Consider the following 17,445-nt stretch of genomic DNA (forward strand, 5'->3'; position numbering starts at 1 on the left):
TGCGGACAGTCTTGATGGCAAGGAGTTGGAAATTTTTTTTCTGTAATGTATGCTCGTCACGTTTAGCCACTTGTATCCTGAGCTTCAGCTGCCTGTTTCAATTCGTGTCTTCACATTCACTTAGTGTGGCAAAGGCCTGGGATAAGGCTCGTTTGCATATTGATATGCTTACATGTAATATTCAGTTGGATAGCTTTTTTTCTATTTCCTATAGCTTGATTTGCTTTGTAATGGAAATGAAAATGGATTCATGATGAAATGTCTTTCAGAAATTGCTGAAAATTTTAAATTCTATTACAATTACTGACAGCTAGATATATTTTCGTTTTGTTCTGGAGTGGATTGTCAACAACTTTTCTAGTTCTCTAGTTTCCTTACAATTTCACTATAATTATTTGTTGCATACTTTCCGGCTGCACTTAAAACTATTTTGTTTCTCTGCGCGTGTTCAAGTGTTTGTCTAGACAAAAGGCTTTCCAAACAAAACGTTTAACGGGGCAATGCAAAATGAAAAGTCATGCTTCAAATCATGTGAAAAACTGACCAACCCCAAAAGCATACGAAGAACCAAAACGAAATGGCCAAATTGTTAGCACGTGGAGCCGTAAAACTTCCCATTACAACCCAACAAACAAAGAAATATACAAAAACAATTCTGAAAACATTTTCTGTACTTAAAACACGCAAGACAAATTAAAGCCGCCAGCAGCAGCAGCAGCGTCGTCGTCCTGGTGTATGTGGCAAACCTTTGTTTTTTGGGCGCCGAAATGGCGGACATGCAGGCGCCTCCTGAATGTCAGGCCGTTAAAGTTTAGTGGGCGATTTTTGCATAACACACGCAGCGAACTAAAGAAAGAAAGAGGAAACAGGAAAGTGCTGAAAATGGAGAGAACGAAAGCATGAAACGGGAATTGCAGCAGACGCCTGGAAAATGTTCAAACTTTTCCTCAAGCTCATCAAGAAAGGAAAAAGTTTCCTTTTGCCCAGCGATAAATCAAATTTTTGTTGCTTGTTAACTCGTTCGTTTAAATTAAGTTGAACATTAAGAAGAGTGTGGCCCGAAATGGGCGATCAAATTTTATGTAATTTTAAGAATTTTCCCACAAAGAGTCTTCGGGCATTAGCGTAAAGTGGGAAAACCCCCAAGAAAGAACGAAAGCTAATGAAAAATTTTAACTAGTCTGGTGGAAGTTGCAAATTCTTTAGCTAAAATTGTGAGCTAATTAACCTTAAATGGGGAATGGGTAAGAGATATCATCGAAATACAAAGTGACAATTCAAAATGGATTTCCATTAAACAATCTGCTGTAACTTTAATTCGTAGATTATAGTTTTGTTATTATCAATAAGTTAGTCGATTTATTTTAAGCTTAAAAGCGTTCTAAATATATATTTCAAAAGAAAGAATGCTAAAACCTTTATATTAATATATAGCAGTTTTTAAAACTCGGTGATAGGTTTGAGGTATCCAAGGACTCAAACACTTGTTCGATATTCGGGTTAAATCATTGCCTGTCTTACAGGCCCAGAGGTCAACAGTCGTTCCTCACACATAACGCAGCTCAGGGAGCTGGTATCTAATCACGAATGGAGGTAACCAGTCCCCAGACTCAGTTAAGCCGCTTGTTATTGTCATTGTTATCAACGCTGTCAGTGCAACAAATTTTGGGAAACAAGAGCCCTCTGAAACTACTCGCAACTATGTATATGCGTATGTTACATGGAATAGGCCATGTTGTCCCCTGTGGGCATATGTTAAACATTTTGACACTTTTGCGCACGGTTAAATCTAGCTACCCGAATAACAAACACCAGCTCAAAATGGCTCCGCGTGACACCGCTGAACTTTGACAATCCGTAATGGGCGTTGATGAGGGTACAAGGTACATTTCCGGCAAAACATCGAAATTCCTCGGCCCAACTGTGCGAAATTTTAAAATTGTGTCCACAATTTGCAGACCAAAACCATAATCAACGAACTGAAATCAACGACTGACAAAATTTAGTTACAGTGGGACGACAAGTTGTTGTTGCCGTTTCCTGTCAGTGTGGGATGGGACGCACAAACCACTGTGGTGGTTGTCACTAAGCTTTGCTGTGGTGGCCATTCGATAAAATTACGCGAATGGCATTGGAGCACAGCACAGCAACGGACATCGAGTTATATTGAAACTTAATTAAGTGCAGGTGTATGAGTAGTTCACAGGGGAGATGGCTGTATGGGGAATGTTACTCAGTGGTTACTGTGTTAACAGTTTTGGTTTTTGCTCACTTCAGTTGCTTGCCAGTTGATTTTTGGTGAACAATATTAAAGGTGTTAAGAATAAAAATTTTGTATCATTTGGACAAAGTTAAAGTGGAAATATGCCTTTAAACCTGTGTACATTTTATTCCATCTCGATTACAGTCAAATCAGAGACTTTGGGAGTTTGTAGATTTGCGACTTGCTCCTTTGTATGACATCGGCAAAGATTCATTCTCCTTTTCAGCAATCCTTACAATTTGCTAATCTGTTGAACTCTAATCTTCGACAAAGCATTTGACAGGCTATAAGTCTTAAGAAACCATCAACCCCTGTTTATAACTATTCTAGAATCATTGTCAGTATTTTCGCATTTTCATGTTTAATTTTGAAAAACGGTCAGCTAGTCTATGATATATTATAAACAGTATGAAAGGAGTTAAACAATGTTACAACACCCATTTCAAATGAAGAAATTAAACAATTTGTGGTGCTGTAGAATTGTCTATAGTTTCGCATAATTCTTACATTCTTTTCCTTCCTCTATGTTCTCAAGACAAAGACAAATGGGTACACGGTATCAAAATCGAATCAAGTGCCATTAAAAGAGCTTAAACAGTTCCATCTTTGTGTTTGGCAGTCCTCATAAATGTGAACAATACTATCGGAACCACATTATCTATATCGCGCAGCTTGTTATGCCAAATTATTTACTTGTTGCCTTTGCCACATTAAAATTCATTTAAAAGCCATTTCGATAACATCTTGGCAAACATCGTCGTACTTATACGAAAACTCCTTCGTCTGACACATAATAAAAAATTATATAGAGACAGTTAATACCCGCGAGACAAAAAGCCCAATGTGGGCTTATCTCTACGTCTTCCTCCATTATTTTTCTCACTCCAGTTCCCTTGTGTTAGCTCCTGTGGAACAATTTTCAAATGGCTTCCTTTTCGCCGTGTCTCAGGAGAGGCTTAGGTTACCCGCGTTCCGCCGACCCAACAAATTTTTCGGCAAGCAATTTACGTTATCGTTTTCAAATTGAAAATTTGCGTAATCACATTTTAAGTGAAAATCGCTTCACAAATGAAATTAAATCGATTTTTCATCATTTTTTTTACCCCTGAATCTCTCTTTAAGCGATAAGGCAAAACATGAAGTTAAAGTTCAAAGAAGGCAAATGCTATATGTATATCGCTTATATAAATATACTTTATGGTTTTTTCATTTCCGTTTCCGCTTTAGAAAAAGGAAACCAAATGAATGGCTGCACTTTTGTTCTCTTCTGTTGCATTTCAAAGCCCCATCAACGTCATCAAATCGTTAGTCAAATACGGCAAGAAAATAAGAAAACGAAAACAGAAGTTCCTTTTTCTCAAGTCTCTTTCTCTCTTGGCAATAAAAATGATGAAGTACTCTGCGAGTTGTAAGTTCGTCTTGCCCACATACTTAAAAGTGAGAAAGAGAAAGAAAGACACAACTGCAGGGCGAGTAAGTGAGATAGAGAAGGCGTCACTCTGATATGGAAGCTGGGAATTGCGGCATTGCTGGCATAGCTTTGCCTTGACTTATCTCTATGAATTTTCCACTAGGCATCATGAATTCCTCATTCAGTTTGCCTTACCTCAAAATAGAGAAAGATAGTAGACTGAGATTTCAAATTCAAACTTAAAAAGTATTTATAACTATGATAAAAATAACTACTAGTTTCTTACTTCTGCTTTATTTTCCATTATCTGCAATTGCAGAGGATTTCGTCTTTAGACAACGTAAGTAATTACTTTTAATTCAAGTATAAAACTGATAAATACAATTCTGGGTGAGGTTACTAAACAACGAATTTTTTTGTAAAAATGGCTCGCTCCTTCAGTTAGGTGTTCTTTGGTCTATCGGTTTATAAATTTTCTCCTTCCTTTGTTCTTTTGAAACCGTAAAATTTACCTATTTGCCACACTTTAAATGTTGAATATTGATAGCTATTTTTTTTCTGCTTTCCCCACATTAATTTAGCTCGATGCATGTATGTAGCTGATCCAGGTCCTTGTACGGATTGGGTTAAAGTCTGGGGTTTCGATTATATGACAAATCGATGCATTTACTTTCATTACGGCGGATGTGGTGGCAATCCGAATCGTTTCTATACCAAGGAAGAATGCATTGAAGTTTGCCGTGTAAAGAAATACAAACGGAAACGCGTTAAGCGAGAGGTTAACAATCAGATTGATAATAGAATTGATAATGACGGGAAAGCGGATGATATGATATATGTCGATACAGACGAGGAAGAAGATGAAGATTACTACGAACGCGATATTGACGATTGGAAGAACTTGGATAAATATCATTATGAGTTTTAACTGAATATCCATTATAAATACACTTTAAAGAGCATTAAATATTTGACTTGAAAATGTTATTAAATTTTTACTTATATTATTTTTATTCCATGTGCAAACGCATAATTTCAGTTGGAAAGAACTTCCTTTTTGCCCATCGAGTTGCAAGTAATGCGTTTTCTTATATCCAACTTGGAGACGTCTGTTTGCTGCCAATCTGAGCGACGACCATTAAGTCAAAGAGTTTGAAATAATTTGAAAACTACACAGCTGAGTTTCGACTTCTCTGCAAAAGCCGTGAGTATTTGTCAAGTATTTTATGTGCGAGTGAGTGTCTCTCTTATTCTCGTCTAGTCGCTGGCATCATTTCCAATTTTTGACATGCAATTTTGCAGTCCGGAGGCTACAATAAGTTTATGTTTTTTTTTGTTTATTTTTGTTTTTCCTTCCATCATGATGAGCTTTTTGGCCAAAATCTGCTTGGATTATTACGCTATAGTTCGTCTGGGAAAAGGATTTGCATTTTCTCTTGCCTTTTCGTCTACTTTACACTCTTATTTATGACCCTCGAGGCAAAAAAGGAGCTCAAATTTACTGCTAATTAGAATCTATTTTTTGTGATTAAAGTTTTATGCTTAAAGTGTTGCCTACTTTTCCGGGCTCAGCCACTAATATATACAAACATATGCGTATGAAGCTTAATTAGCAAACATAAAAGTTGTCAAACATTTCCCCCATTTGACTTCTTTCTATTTTTATTGTGTCGTCTTGTTTGTGTCATGTGACACTTCCGTCTCACCTCAGACACCCACTCGCTCCTCCACCCCGTCCACCTAATTTAACTTGCTGCTCACGTTGCATGGTCTTTATGGTCTTCTAGTATGTGGGGTGAAATGGCGCTGGAGCGGAGAGTTGGGGGGATACTTTTATGACTGATTATGTTGTTTTTCGGGCATTTAATTGCCACTTGGTCGCTGCTTCTTTCTCTCTTTCTCTTTCTATGGATGTGACTATTTTTATGGTTAATGAGCAACTTGTGGTAATTTAGTATACGATGGTAATGGTAGGCGGAGGAGCCGCAAAAGAGGGATCAGGTGTAGAAACTTCGTTTTGAGAGGTTGAAGCTGTGGGAGTTGGCTGACCAATTAAATAGGTAATATAAGGTTGGGCTTGCCAGAATTAAGATAAATTAAAATTTATGGTCTGGTGAAGAGGGTGGAAAAGGCAAGGGGAGAGCCCCTTCTCCGTTTTTTAAACCAAGTTCAATGTTTCAAATTTCGAGTCTTTAGAATAGGTAAGTCGATTCGGCTTAAAGTCGAATTTTATTTGCATACATCAAAAAGAAATCCATTTAGAGAATTAACTTTCGGAAAGTTTGAGGGTTCTTAGACAGGACACTTAATCAACGTTTTAAAGAATAGGTACTATCAATTCATCTTAAGTGGCAAATAAAAGAGATACTAGCTATTAGTATACATGGGAAGTCAACAACATCTTATTCCTATAAATTTTACATTTTAAACATGAAGGGATCTAGAAAATACTTCCGGATATATAATGCAAGGAATTAAAGAAAACACTTACCAGGGATGGGACTAGTCTGAGCAGCCTTTCGAATCTTATAAATCTGGACATGGCCTCATTGAAGTTGCAGTCAAAGCATAAGTGACGGAGAGTGTCCAGTTATAGTTCGGGGTTAGACGGCTAGATTAAGTATTCATAAGTGAGCGAATTTTGAGTCTACATATATTGGATAGATGGATATTTCTTTTTGGAATATATTTTCTCTAATGGCTCTATGCCAACCTAATCTTCTATAGTGTCTTATTATTTGCCCACCTTAAACTCCAATTAATCTTTCATTGAATGATCACTTAAAGATCACGGAAAGCAACTCATTCTGCCGCAACATAAAAGATTAAGGGATTGAGTATACTACATAGAATACTAAAAGTAAAAGAAAATATTTGCAATCTACAAGACAAAGGTTGCTGATCAACTACAGCTAACATATTTTCAGACTTTATTGACCATTGAAACCAATTGTAACCAACAGGAAGAAACTGTTTCCATAAAAGTTCTAGTTACTGACTTCAATTTCTTCATAATATTGGTAAGCTTATTGCATCATTAAACTCTAACTTCATTTGTGGTAATAAAATTAATTTATGCACACCACCAATAACAAAAATTATAAGTTTTTAATGTACTCTACCCCCATTTGCCTCATTGCTTTCCCTTAGCTGCAATGCGTCGCATTACCAACGCGCCATTAGAAAGGCAAAATGCCCAACAATAGGCATAAAAATCAATTATGAGCCATTAGCCAGAGACCAGCAACAGAGCTGAACAGAATGGGGAGGAGAGATCCAGTGCGACCCGTACCGTAGAAGCCAAAACCATTGAAGGCAACTGAAGGTCATAAATCATCTGGCCCTGTGCCAGGCTGTTGCTCCATCTCTGGGTCTGAGTTGAAGTTGGAGTCAAAGTTGGTTGTTGTTCACGCATTAAATATTTATTTAGCAAGATTTTAATGGAGCCAAACAAGTTGAGTATACGCAAAAGGTGGCCCACCATTTAGACGTGTTCACAAGAACTTCCAGTGGGGAGAAGGAGGACGACGGGAAGGGAGAGCACTTGGCTTCCATCTGCACACTTTTTTGTATTTGTATTTTATGTATTTGACAGCTGTAGGCTCTTGCCACTCTGCCAAACTCTTGGCCCACAGACAAATTCATTTCATTCGTGCGGAAATTAAATGCATATTTGACCTATTTAAATTTTTTTGGCCTTTTTTGTGTATGTGTGAGTGTAAGTGTGAGTGTGGGCGAAGAGTAAATGAAATTTAATTTATTGTGAAATATTTCTCAAATGGTTGAAACAGGAAATGAATTTACAGTAGAGGGGGCAAAGAGACTGTGCAACAGATGATGTCAGAGTCATTGAAAATGATTGGCATAGAAATTGAGGATACAATTTAAGATGACTATGAAATTTAAATACCAAGTGAAAGAAAATATACATGAAATAATATCCGTTCTTCGCTTAATTCAAGTATCGTAATTCTAATAAAAATTATATTTATAAAAATAAGTACGGCCCTTTTATAGATAGACAATTGGCGAGTAAAATTCAGCAACGAGTAAAAAAAATTTTTAAAACTCTACAACTTAAAGTTTATTCTTAAATCTGTCGTTGTCCTTAGACAGGATCCCCTTCCATTATTTATGTCATTTTACTATTTTGGGGAGCATGTGGGGTGTGGGAGAATAAGAGATAGAAGAAGAAGGCGGGCAGACATCCGACAGTTGGATAGACAGACAGGTTTTTTTGGTAGAGGGGGCAGAATGTAGTGGCAAATTAAAGATTAAATGCTTGCAAAAATATGCTAGGGGTCAGTCTAGAGCCACCAAAATAAAAAGAGGAAAGGAGCAAAAAAAACAATAGACGACTAGACACGTCAGACAGGGCATGGAGAAGAAGAACCAACCAAGTCAAACAAAAGCTAAATGAAATGAAGGCATGCCGCAACATACATACAAATTGGGGAGAATGTTGGCTAGATGGAGCTTGAGCTGGAGCTGGAGCTGGGGGCAAGGAATGAAGCAGTCAAAAGGTCTAACAATTTATGCGCATTATTAAAGTAAACGCATGAAATGCCTGGCATGCCCCAAAGGTGCCAGCCAGAAGGAGAAAGGACTTCACTCCACCATCAGTGGATGCTCCATAGGTGTCAGTGAATGGGCATTTATTTATTTAGATTTTAGTTAAAGGCAACACATGGACAGATAGATGACTCTAGGGTGGATCCTTTTGGGGTTGCTTTCCTAAATTATTAAATCAAGTGGATGGGGCAGGAGGTGGCATTAGGTGGACATGCAATCAATGTCAGTTGAATAGAAATATAATTCTTGAGAAATTCTCCAAATTCTAAAGAAAAGTTAATTGAAATTTTTATTTGTTTCTACTGTAAAGTAAAAATATTTAAACCAGATTAGAAGATATACCCACTTAGATAATCTGCTATAAAACAGTGATTGGCTTAAGCCAGATTTTGTTCCCAATACTATATCCTAAAAAGAAACACAAACGTATTGCAAAATTTCCCCGAAAAGTCGAAAAACATCTCATTTTATAGGCAGAAGGGTTTCTAGGATGTTTTTTGAATGTCCTCTTTAAAATGCAGAGCTATGACTTACCATTTGTAGCATAGTGACCCCTACGTGATTTATATCTAACTCATAAATAAAACTAAGCAACAACATAAAAAGGGGCAACTACAATAAATACAACCTTGACAAATCAAATAAAAATGCTTAGACTCTTTTGGACTTTCTCTCGTTTGCTTTGAAATCCCACTAAACCTCTCTAATTGCTGTTCAAATCCTCCCAAAATTTTACCATTTACACTTTATCTTCTCACGCTTCTCGACCATAAATTCCAATTAATTTGTCGTATTTTATCTGCTTTGAGTCCTTTTTGTGTTCTCATTTTGCTGTTTTGCTTTTGTCGTTTTCTGTTTTTTTTCTTATTTGTTTGGTTCATTGTTTTATGGCAATTTAATTTTACTTTTTCGTGCAATAAATTTTTAAAGAAAAATTTAGGTATCTACTTTATTATTTATTAAAAACAAATTGCCTGATTAGGTTACCGCAAAGCAGGAAAAATGAAATGCTCATCAATATTTCAATTTAGAGCATTCAGGACTTCAAAAATGTTCCATTAAGAATGTGTCCAAAAACGCCATAAAATATGCAATAATGGTCATGCAATCAGGCAGGACCAGGTCAGTCTAGAAGTTCTGGCCGCAAAATGTAGTGCCAACTACGCCATAAAATTCAAGCTAGACAATACCATAATGGCAAGGGGGAAAGAAGCCTGTGGGAGAATGCCAGATACATAGCGGGTGAAAGGGTGCACAAGGATCTATGGCTCCTTGTGGCTTTATATTGCATGCAAATAGTATACAAAACCCACCAGACAGTTGGCCGAGACACGTGAAATGATGTGCAAATCTTATTAACAATTGCTGCCAGTAACAGCCGCAAAATGCCAAGGCAAAACCAGCAGTAACAGCAATAGCTATCGTTTGAGTCAAGGAGTGGCTTGGGATTGGGTCTGCGATTGGTCATGAAGTGGGTGGAGTATCCCTGGCTGGCATCTGCTTGCATTATTTTGTTTGTTGAGTGCAGTTTTGTTCGCTGACTCTCTTGAGAGTTTGATTATGCAATGGCATGGTATGTATTTTCGTGTAAAGTTAGAACAGAGGTTAGATTAAGGTTTTGTTAAAGTCATCTGGAGAAATTTGTTAACTTCTATTTATATTCTTCTTTTCAATCCTTTTCAAATGGATATGATGGCATTTAAGATTACTTTTGAAAGCCTTCACCTGCGGTTAACCACAGTCAAAGTCAAATTCAATATGACAACAAAATGGCAAAGCCTCAAGGAATTTCCTTTTTAGGCAAAGAAAAGAAAACGAATAATGTAACTCGAACTGTGTCGAAGACTCTACACCCTTGCCAATAAGTTCCTTCCCTAATGTGAATCAAATTTTTAGGTTCTTATTCAAATTAGCCAACTAGCAAATTGTTACTTATATATGTATGTATGTAAAAATTTATTCTTTTAATAAGTTTTAAGGAGAAATCTTAAGAAAGTCTAAGTGTGTCTTTTTTTTTCCTAAGTCTCTTCTGTTTCGTAAATTTCTTTTAGATTTGGAAGATCATTGGGGCTTGTTTAGACGATATTAAGTCTAACGATTTAAAGGATATTTAATCGGTGTAATGCCTTTAAAACCCCAGAGTGTTTAAGTTCGTTGAGACTTATACCTGATAAAGCTGAGTTCAAAACCTATTCAAGTTATAAACTTTTTAATCTTATGATTTAAAGCCAGAACAAAAAAAGCTTGTCTTGATGAGACAATGAAGTACCTTGTCCTTTTTCAATATAAACATAGTTACTTGTTGAAAAGTGTATATAAAAATCGATAAGCCCGTTAGAAAAGTGTATGTGAAAATCAACTCAATACAAAATCCATTAAAATATCAACAAAACTCAACGATGTAGGACATCAAAATGTAATTTTCAGCTAGAGCACAGCTTGTGCATAATAATGAGATTGAGAATGTGCAAATGGTCTGAGGTTTCCATTTGGCCTTAAGCCTTTTTCTTGTAAAGACCACAGGTGTGCGTGTGTGGGTGTTTGTAAAACCAAGTGAATGATATTTTTACAACAAATTATTAGAGGATGAATAGGTTTACTTAAAGATTAAAGAAAACTTTTCGTTCTGCGGTAAGTTTGGAAACACAAAATTTTAATTTCAAGTTTGTCTAAAGTTGGTCTTTACCTATTCTCATTGTATATATGTAAATGCTTTAATCAAATCATATTTCAAATTCAATATATTTTCGTAAAAAGCGCTCTTGGCTTTCCCTGCACGTTTTTTATATCTACTTGATGACTCAATTTAATCCCAGACACATTTTTTCAGATCTCTATCCTTGTCGCTTTAGAAAATTTCATTGATTTTCATTATCTAAACAGAATTTCCGTTTCCGTTTTTTATCCCAAGCAAATATTCGTAACATTTGCCAATGTCAGGGCCAAGTTGAAGTTCAAGTTTAGAGAGCTCACGTAGCCACATTTTGCACATTTATTCTGGTATTTATTTAGTTTGTTTTTCTTCATTTTTTTCTTTTTAAATTCCACAATTTTCCTCAACCACACTGACAACAACTAATTGCAAGTTATTTTCATCCTTGTTGGTTGAATTTTACATTATGCCCTGCCATGTTCTCACCTCATGCCCGTCTGAGTCCGGGCTAGGACTGTGTCTGGAGTGGCTTTTACCTTTTCGCCTGTCTCTCTCACTCTCTTTTGTTCCCTTTCTCTCGCTTTTGTGCTGGAAATAATTCGCTGTCGTCGCTTCTGTCGACACTTGACAAGAAAAAAAAAATATTAAATTAAGACTGGGCTGAAGGTTATTTATAATTCGCTGTGGAAAATATTGGTGTATGTATGTAATTGGAACACTTAAAGCCAAAAGACAACTTCAACAGACGCAGTCGATTTGGCATGCTCGCCATCTTTCCCCTCCCCTCTGGCTGTGCTGCCTTTTCCGTTTGATAAATGTGTTTTTGGCGAGAACAAAGACTTGAAGATTGAAATTTAAATAATACATAAGTAAGACCAAATTCAAATGGCAAGTCAAATGCAAAGGAGACACTACAGCAAATACCAGTACAATCAATTTGTGGAATGAGCAGATATCAAGGGTAGTCAAGTTCAAGATGATATTTTGCAATGTCCACTTTGTTTATGCCTTTAAAAAAGGATAATATTTATCGTTTCTCTCCAAGTAATTGTCAGATTTATTTATCTATGGCTATCAGATTGGTATTGTATATAAACTTTTAAAATAATACTCAATTTCTAATCTTTAAATTTTCAAATTTCAAATTAATTTCAGTCGTCGGTAGATGTAATGGCCACATTTGCTTAGTGATTTAGTCAGATTGATAGTTTACATTTATATTCCATATTTAATAAAAGTATTATTGCTTTTCATACTTCTTTTTACTTAATATTTCTCCTTAATTTTTATAAGTTTTCCAAAAGACAGCAAAAAGAGAAATTTGTTACGTTTCATGAAGAACCCTTATCATTTTTGTGTTTTCCCAAAAAATGGTTACCCTTTTTAAAATTTAAGTAACAGACACATATCAAGTATACGACATGTTGTATGGCATCATTTGTTCTCTTCCTCAGCGTGTCATGTATGTACGTGCAGCGCAACTCTGCCCTCCTTGCGCTATATCTGCTTCTCTCCATCTTATTCTCCGACACCCTTATGTTTTGGTCTGTCATTATTAATGCGTATAATTAGCGCACTTTATAAAGATTGATTGGTGGAGGCTTTCTTAAATATGTATGTATGCCAAAGGAAACCAGCGAGACTGAGAACTCTTAAACACACATACATTTATAAATATATACAAACAGGAAACCACAATGTAAACAAATACAGACACACACACAGACACAGATTGCGTAAATATGCGCCACTTGTTTATGTGGCACACGCATGACTTGAGCGTAATTTCTTTCTCATCTCTTGGCAAAAAGGAAGTGGAATTTATTGTACTTTTATTAACAGTCGGACAGAGTTTAAGAGTACAGCTTAACCCAAAAGTTAAGTCAAGCGTTTTGCTTTAGTTCTCATAAAAAAAAAAAAAAAAAAAAACAAAGTCCAAATATATCCCTCCCATCAGAGATAAATCGTTTGCTTTTTTTTTGTTATATTTCACTAAAATATTTACGATTATTTTACTTCAACAATTCGATTATCTGACATACTGTATTTATTTTCTCCATCAATATACTTACTTAAGTTTACTGTATTAAAATATTCAGCTGGGAAGTAATTGGGGGAAAAAGACACTCCATTTCTCAGCACGATTTCGATATCCTAGTTCAGTTCGTAGTACCCAACATATCCTAAGACATGTAACTAGTCAAATCGTTTTCGAGAGCCAAGCTTACCTCGTCTTTTTAAAACTCAAGTTCTTAATTTAAATTTTTAATTACTTATATTAAACAAATCACAAATAACAACTTCTATGAAATTTGCCCTATAAAAAAAAAACTAAAACTAACTTTAATATTACGAAACTGTTTTGTAATCAATTCTGCCTCAAGTTGAACTCAATTTCTTTCTCATTGTGTATAGTTTTTGCTATCTGAAGCAATTTCTTTTGCGGTTCCTTCGGCTTATTTAAGGAATCATCCTGCCATTGCGAATGACCACAGCATGTGGCCCTTTATGTGCTTCTCATTTCGTTTATTTTTGGTCTTCAACCCAACAGCTAAGCTTCTATTTGAGCACTTTTGGTTTATGCTCTATGGAAGCTCTTGGCCAGTAATCATTGAGACTTTGTTACACTTTCTGTTTTGGAGGCGAGTAGAAGGAGCCTAGTTAAGTGTGTATGAAGATCCTGAACTGGTCATTAGCACGTTGAGTAGTTGGGTAATGAACATTTGGTTATTTGGTTCTTAGTTAACTGTACTTCAAGTACCAATCAAGTATGTGTTTCTCTAACAAATTTGCATTAAATTTGCATCTATCCATTGTATTCTGAAATCGGAGACAATTGGCTTTGTCTGAGTCGGCAATTGTCTATTTGCCGCAAGCACACAAAAGTTATGCAGCATCAAGTGAAAAGTTTGTTGGAGCCAATTTTAAAGCAAAACTTGTTTTTTCTTGTGTGAGGGAAACCAGAAATTTCTTTCATTAGTCCAATGCAAATTATTTGACAATCAAACAAAAAGTCAGCCCAACAGACTACCTATCCATTAACCCACCCTTGCTCAACCGTGTATATACTTTATATATATATAAATTAAATCAGAAAAACCAAAGCAGAATCTGTTTTGCTGGCATTTCATCTAAATGTTAATAAGTCTCCTTCTGATTTTGTTGCTCCTATCCTACTCCTGGTTTAACAAGGTGTCAGAGGGCGCTACGCCAAGGCATTTTCCACTTGGCCGCGCTGATTGAGCGAAAGTTGCTGTGGAGCAAAGCACCGATATACTGGGGGGGTAGGTGGATAACTTCCCTGAAAGGAAGGGCGCAAATCCTTGCTGGCGGCGGCAGCGCCTTGAAGCATACATCCTGTTTATTGGACTGGCTTATTGATGAGAGGTTTTGTTGTGGATTTAGGCTGGCTAAATAGTTGCACAAAAATAAAAGTGGGCCAAGGCGGAATAAAACCAAAGTGCTTGACACTTGTCTGGGAGGTTTCTATTATAGCTATTGATTGATTGAGTGACTGAGTCACTGAGCAACTGTGACTTGATGTCAGCAGAAAGTAAAAGAGTAGAGAAACTTTATATCACACTTCATTTGAAAAAAAAAAAAAAAATTGCCCAAAATCAAACAATTTATTGTTCAATCTGCAACAAAAAAAAAAAAAAAAAAAAACCGTTTGACGCATACTAATAAAATATTCATGTAACTAATTTAAATGCATGACAAGCTCACACACACACACATACTCACACTCACACAAGCACACACATTTACGGCTTCGCATATTAAACAGTCAATGCAATTTTTATGATTTTGTTATATTTATTCTTTTTTTTTTTGTTAATTAAATTATATGAATAAAATATTTTATGAAATTTTTCCAATATGCAAATGATGCAAATGATGCAAATTAATTTGCGAATACACAAAATAAACAATAAATAACAGTTTTGTGTGTTTCATAAATGCGAAACATAGTAACAAAACTCGTTAAATTTCATTTTATCCTAATCGACTAGACAGACATTTGTTTTTGTTGCTCCCAAAAATAGTCTACATTTTTTGTTAAGTGTTTACCCTGTATCTAAAGAGTAAAAATGTCTACCTGTGAAGCCAAAAAGAACGGAATAATATAAACCTTCGGAACAAAATATTTTCCAAAAGAAGTTGATAATAAAAATGATAGAAGCGTTTGCCACTTTCTAACTAGTTTGTTAACTAGATAGATACTTAATGGTTGCAGGGTATATTTTTAGTCTGTCTTTGAACAAAGACAATCTTTTTTATTGTTTATGTGGGCTAAAAACATCAATCTCAACCTTATCCGAGTTTGGCATGCGTAAAAGGCGTTAGACTACAACATTTTCGTTTTCTTTTCGTTTAGACCAAATTGACTTTCAGGGCAAACTAAGCGTGTCAAGGCAAGACAAGCATTGTGGGCTTAAAATAAACATGATTTCTGAATTGTCTGAAGGGCATACAAATTTCATCCATACGCAATATCGATCGATTTAGCATGAGGTAACCAAATGGTTTTTGTTATGAACAGTGCAAAAAGAGTTATCATGCGAAATAAAATTAGAATTATTGTGATTTCAATATGTATGGGAGGGCAAAATCTGTCGTAGCATTAGACTTATAAGTATTTGTTGTATTATCGCGAGAGTCGGGCAACTAAAACTGTCGAAATGTAAACGCTGATTAAGTAATAAGTCGATTGTTAGCAATAGTTTTTATTAAAATTTGATTACAAGAAGTCGAAAAGGCATTTAATGAAGATTTTTTATGGCAACGAGCATTAGTTTTCAATTTTGTGCACATAAGTATGCTATATAATTTATAACATAAGAATGGTCTACGTAAACAAGATATATTATGAGTGCAGAGCAGCTACAAAAACTTTAGTGTGCAAGAATGTGCTTAAAAATGGCATCTACTTAACTCCATCAACATTTGTCGATAGACAAATTTATTTAGATGTGTCATAGAGCATAGGCTAATACGAAAATAGTGCCATAGTTTTCTTCCTCACGAAAAGTTTCTATTTTGGAAAATAGCAGTTTTTATTAACATTCTATTAAAGTCAATCTTTGGTTCATATTTTACCCAAAAGCTTCATGCAAAAGTAAGACACGCGAATTCTTGACTGCATATGTATCTGTTTCTGAATTTTCTTTTGGGCTAGGTTATTGAGATCGTTGGCTCAGACTAGTTACCTTTGCTTTTAGTGATAAGGGCTAACATCGATTGAGTCATTAAATCTTTGCTTAGACGTTAGAATAAAAAACTAAAATGAATACTTATAGTAGCAATAATCAACGCTATTCTAAGATCTCTGTCCTGGGCGAAGGATCGGTGAGTTTCAAATGATATAGATTAAGCTAAAAACATTCTAATTGGCCGTGTTCTTAATGTAGTTTGCAGTTGTGTACAAGGCCCGCGATTTGGTTACCCGACGAATTGTGGCTGTCAAGAAGATAAAGAGACGCAGCGATGAGGAGGCTAGCAAAATCGCAACACTGCTTGAGGTAAAGATCCTTCAAGAACTGAAGCATGAAAACATCATCAGTCTGATTGATATCTTTAGAGAAATCTCAAATGTTTCACTTGTGTTTGAGCTTATGGACTCGGATCTGTCGATGATTATAAAAAATCCAACAATCATCTTATCTGCAGCGAACATTAAGGCATATGCTTCAATGATATTGCGTGGCCTGGATTATTTGCATCAGAATTGGATTCTGCACCGTGATCTGAAACCCAAAAATTTGCTTTTAAACGTGAAAGGCATTTTAAAAATTTGTGACTTTGGTTTGGCCACAAAGTTTCGCTTTGGTATTCATTCTAACGTCCACTATGTGGTATCCCGTTGGTATCGATCGCCCGAACTGCTCTTCGGGGCACGTGATTATGGCATTGGTATTGATATGTGGGCTCTTGGATGTATCTTAGCCGAGCTATTGCTAAGAGCTCCCTTTCTCCCTGGATCTTCGGAGTTGAATCAATTGAAGTGCATCTTCAAGACTTTGGGTTCTCCAAGTGCAGCGGACTGGCCCCATATAAACCATCTTAAAAATTACGATGAATTTCGCAATTTCCCTGGTACTCCATTGCGAGACATCTTTTCAGATGCTGGCAGCGATATGATTAAGTTGATTCGTCGCTTACTAGCTATGAATCCACTCAAACGTTGCTCCTGCCGTGAGGCACTGGAAATGACATACTTCAGTAATCAGCCAGCCCCATCTGTTGAACTCAATCTGCCCTTGCCTTCGTTTCCATCAGAAAATAAGGAGAATATCCCACCAGAGACTGGAAATGGAGATAAACCACCGATCAAGAAGCGTAAAGGGCGACGGACTCACGAAAAAAATGGCAATGGTTCCCCAAAGAAACGTTTACTCTTGTAGTAAATGTTAAATATTCATTTTATACGGTCTCTAAAACAAATTAATTATGTTCTGGCATACGTGGACCCTTAAAAAAATATCTCCACATTTGTAATTTTTGGAAGTTGAAGAAAATAAAACCTTGAAGACCTATGAACCAGTA

The 17,445-nt window shown here is 36.0% G+C and overlaps 1 protein-coding gene across 1 annotated transcript; it reads left to right on the top strand.

The window, feature by feature from the left end:
- The first annotated feature begins 16,127 nt into the window (after positions 1 to 16,127).
- LOC137581332 (cyclin-dependent kinase 7-like) lies at positions 16,128 to 17,445 on the top strand. Its single transcript, XM_068295559.1, has 2 exons — positions 16,128 to 16,248; positions 16,311 to 17,445. Exons 1-2 carry the CDS (start codon positions 16,186 to 16,188, stop codon positions 17,301 to 17,303), a joined length of 1,056 nt encoding a protein of 351 aa, XP_068151660.1. The 5' UTR covers positions 16,128 to 16,185; the 3' UTR covers positions 17,304 to 17,445.

This window comes from Drosophila tropicalis, unplaced genomic scaffold, assembly GCF_018151085.1.
Source record: "Drosophila tropicalis isolate 14030-0801.00 unplaced genomic scaffold, ASM1815108v1 contig_845, whole genome shotgun sequence".
NCBI lineage: Eukaryota > Metazoa > Arthropoda > Insecta > Diptera > Drosophilidae > Drosophila > Drosophila tropicalis.

Coding starts and splice junctions, on each gene's coding strand:
- LOC137581332 (XM_068295559.1), top strand. CDS start 16,186: ATGAATACTTATAGTAGCAATAATCAACGCTATTCTAAGATCTCTGTC. Junction 16,249..16,310: donor CTGTCCTGGGCGAAGGATCG/GTGAGTTTCAAA, acceptor TTCTTAATGTAG/TTTGCAGTTGTGTACAAGGC.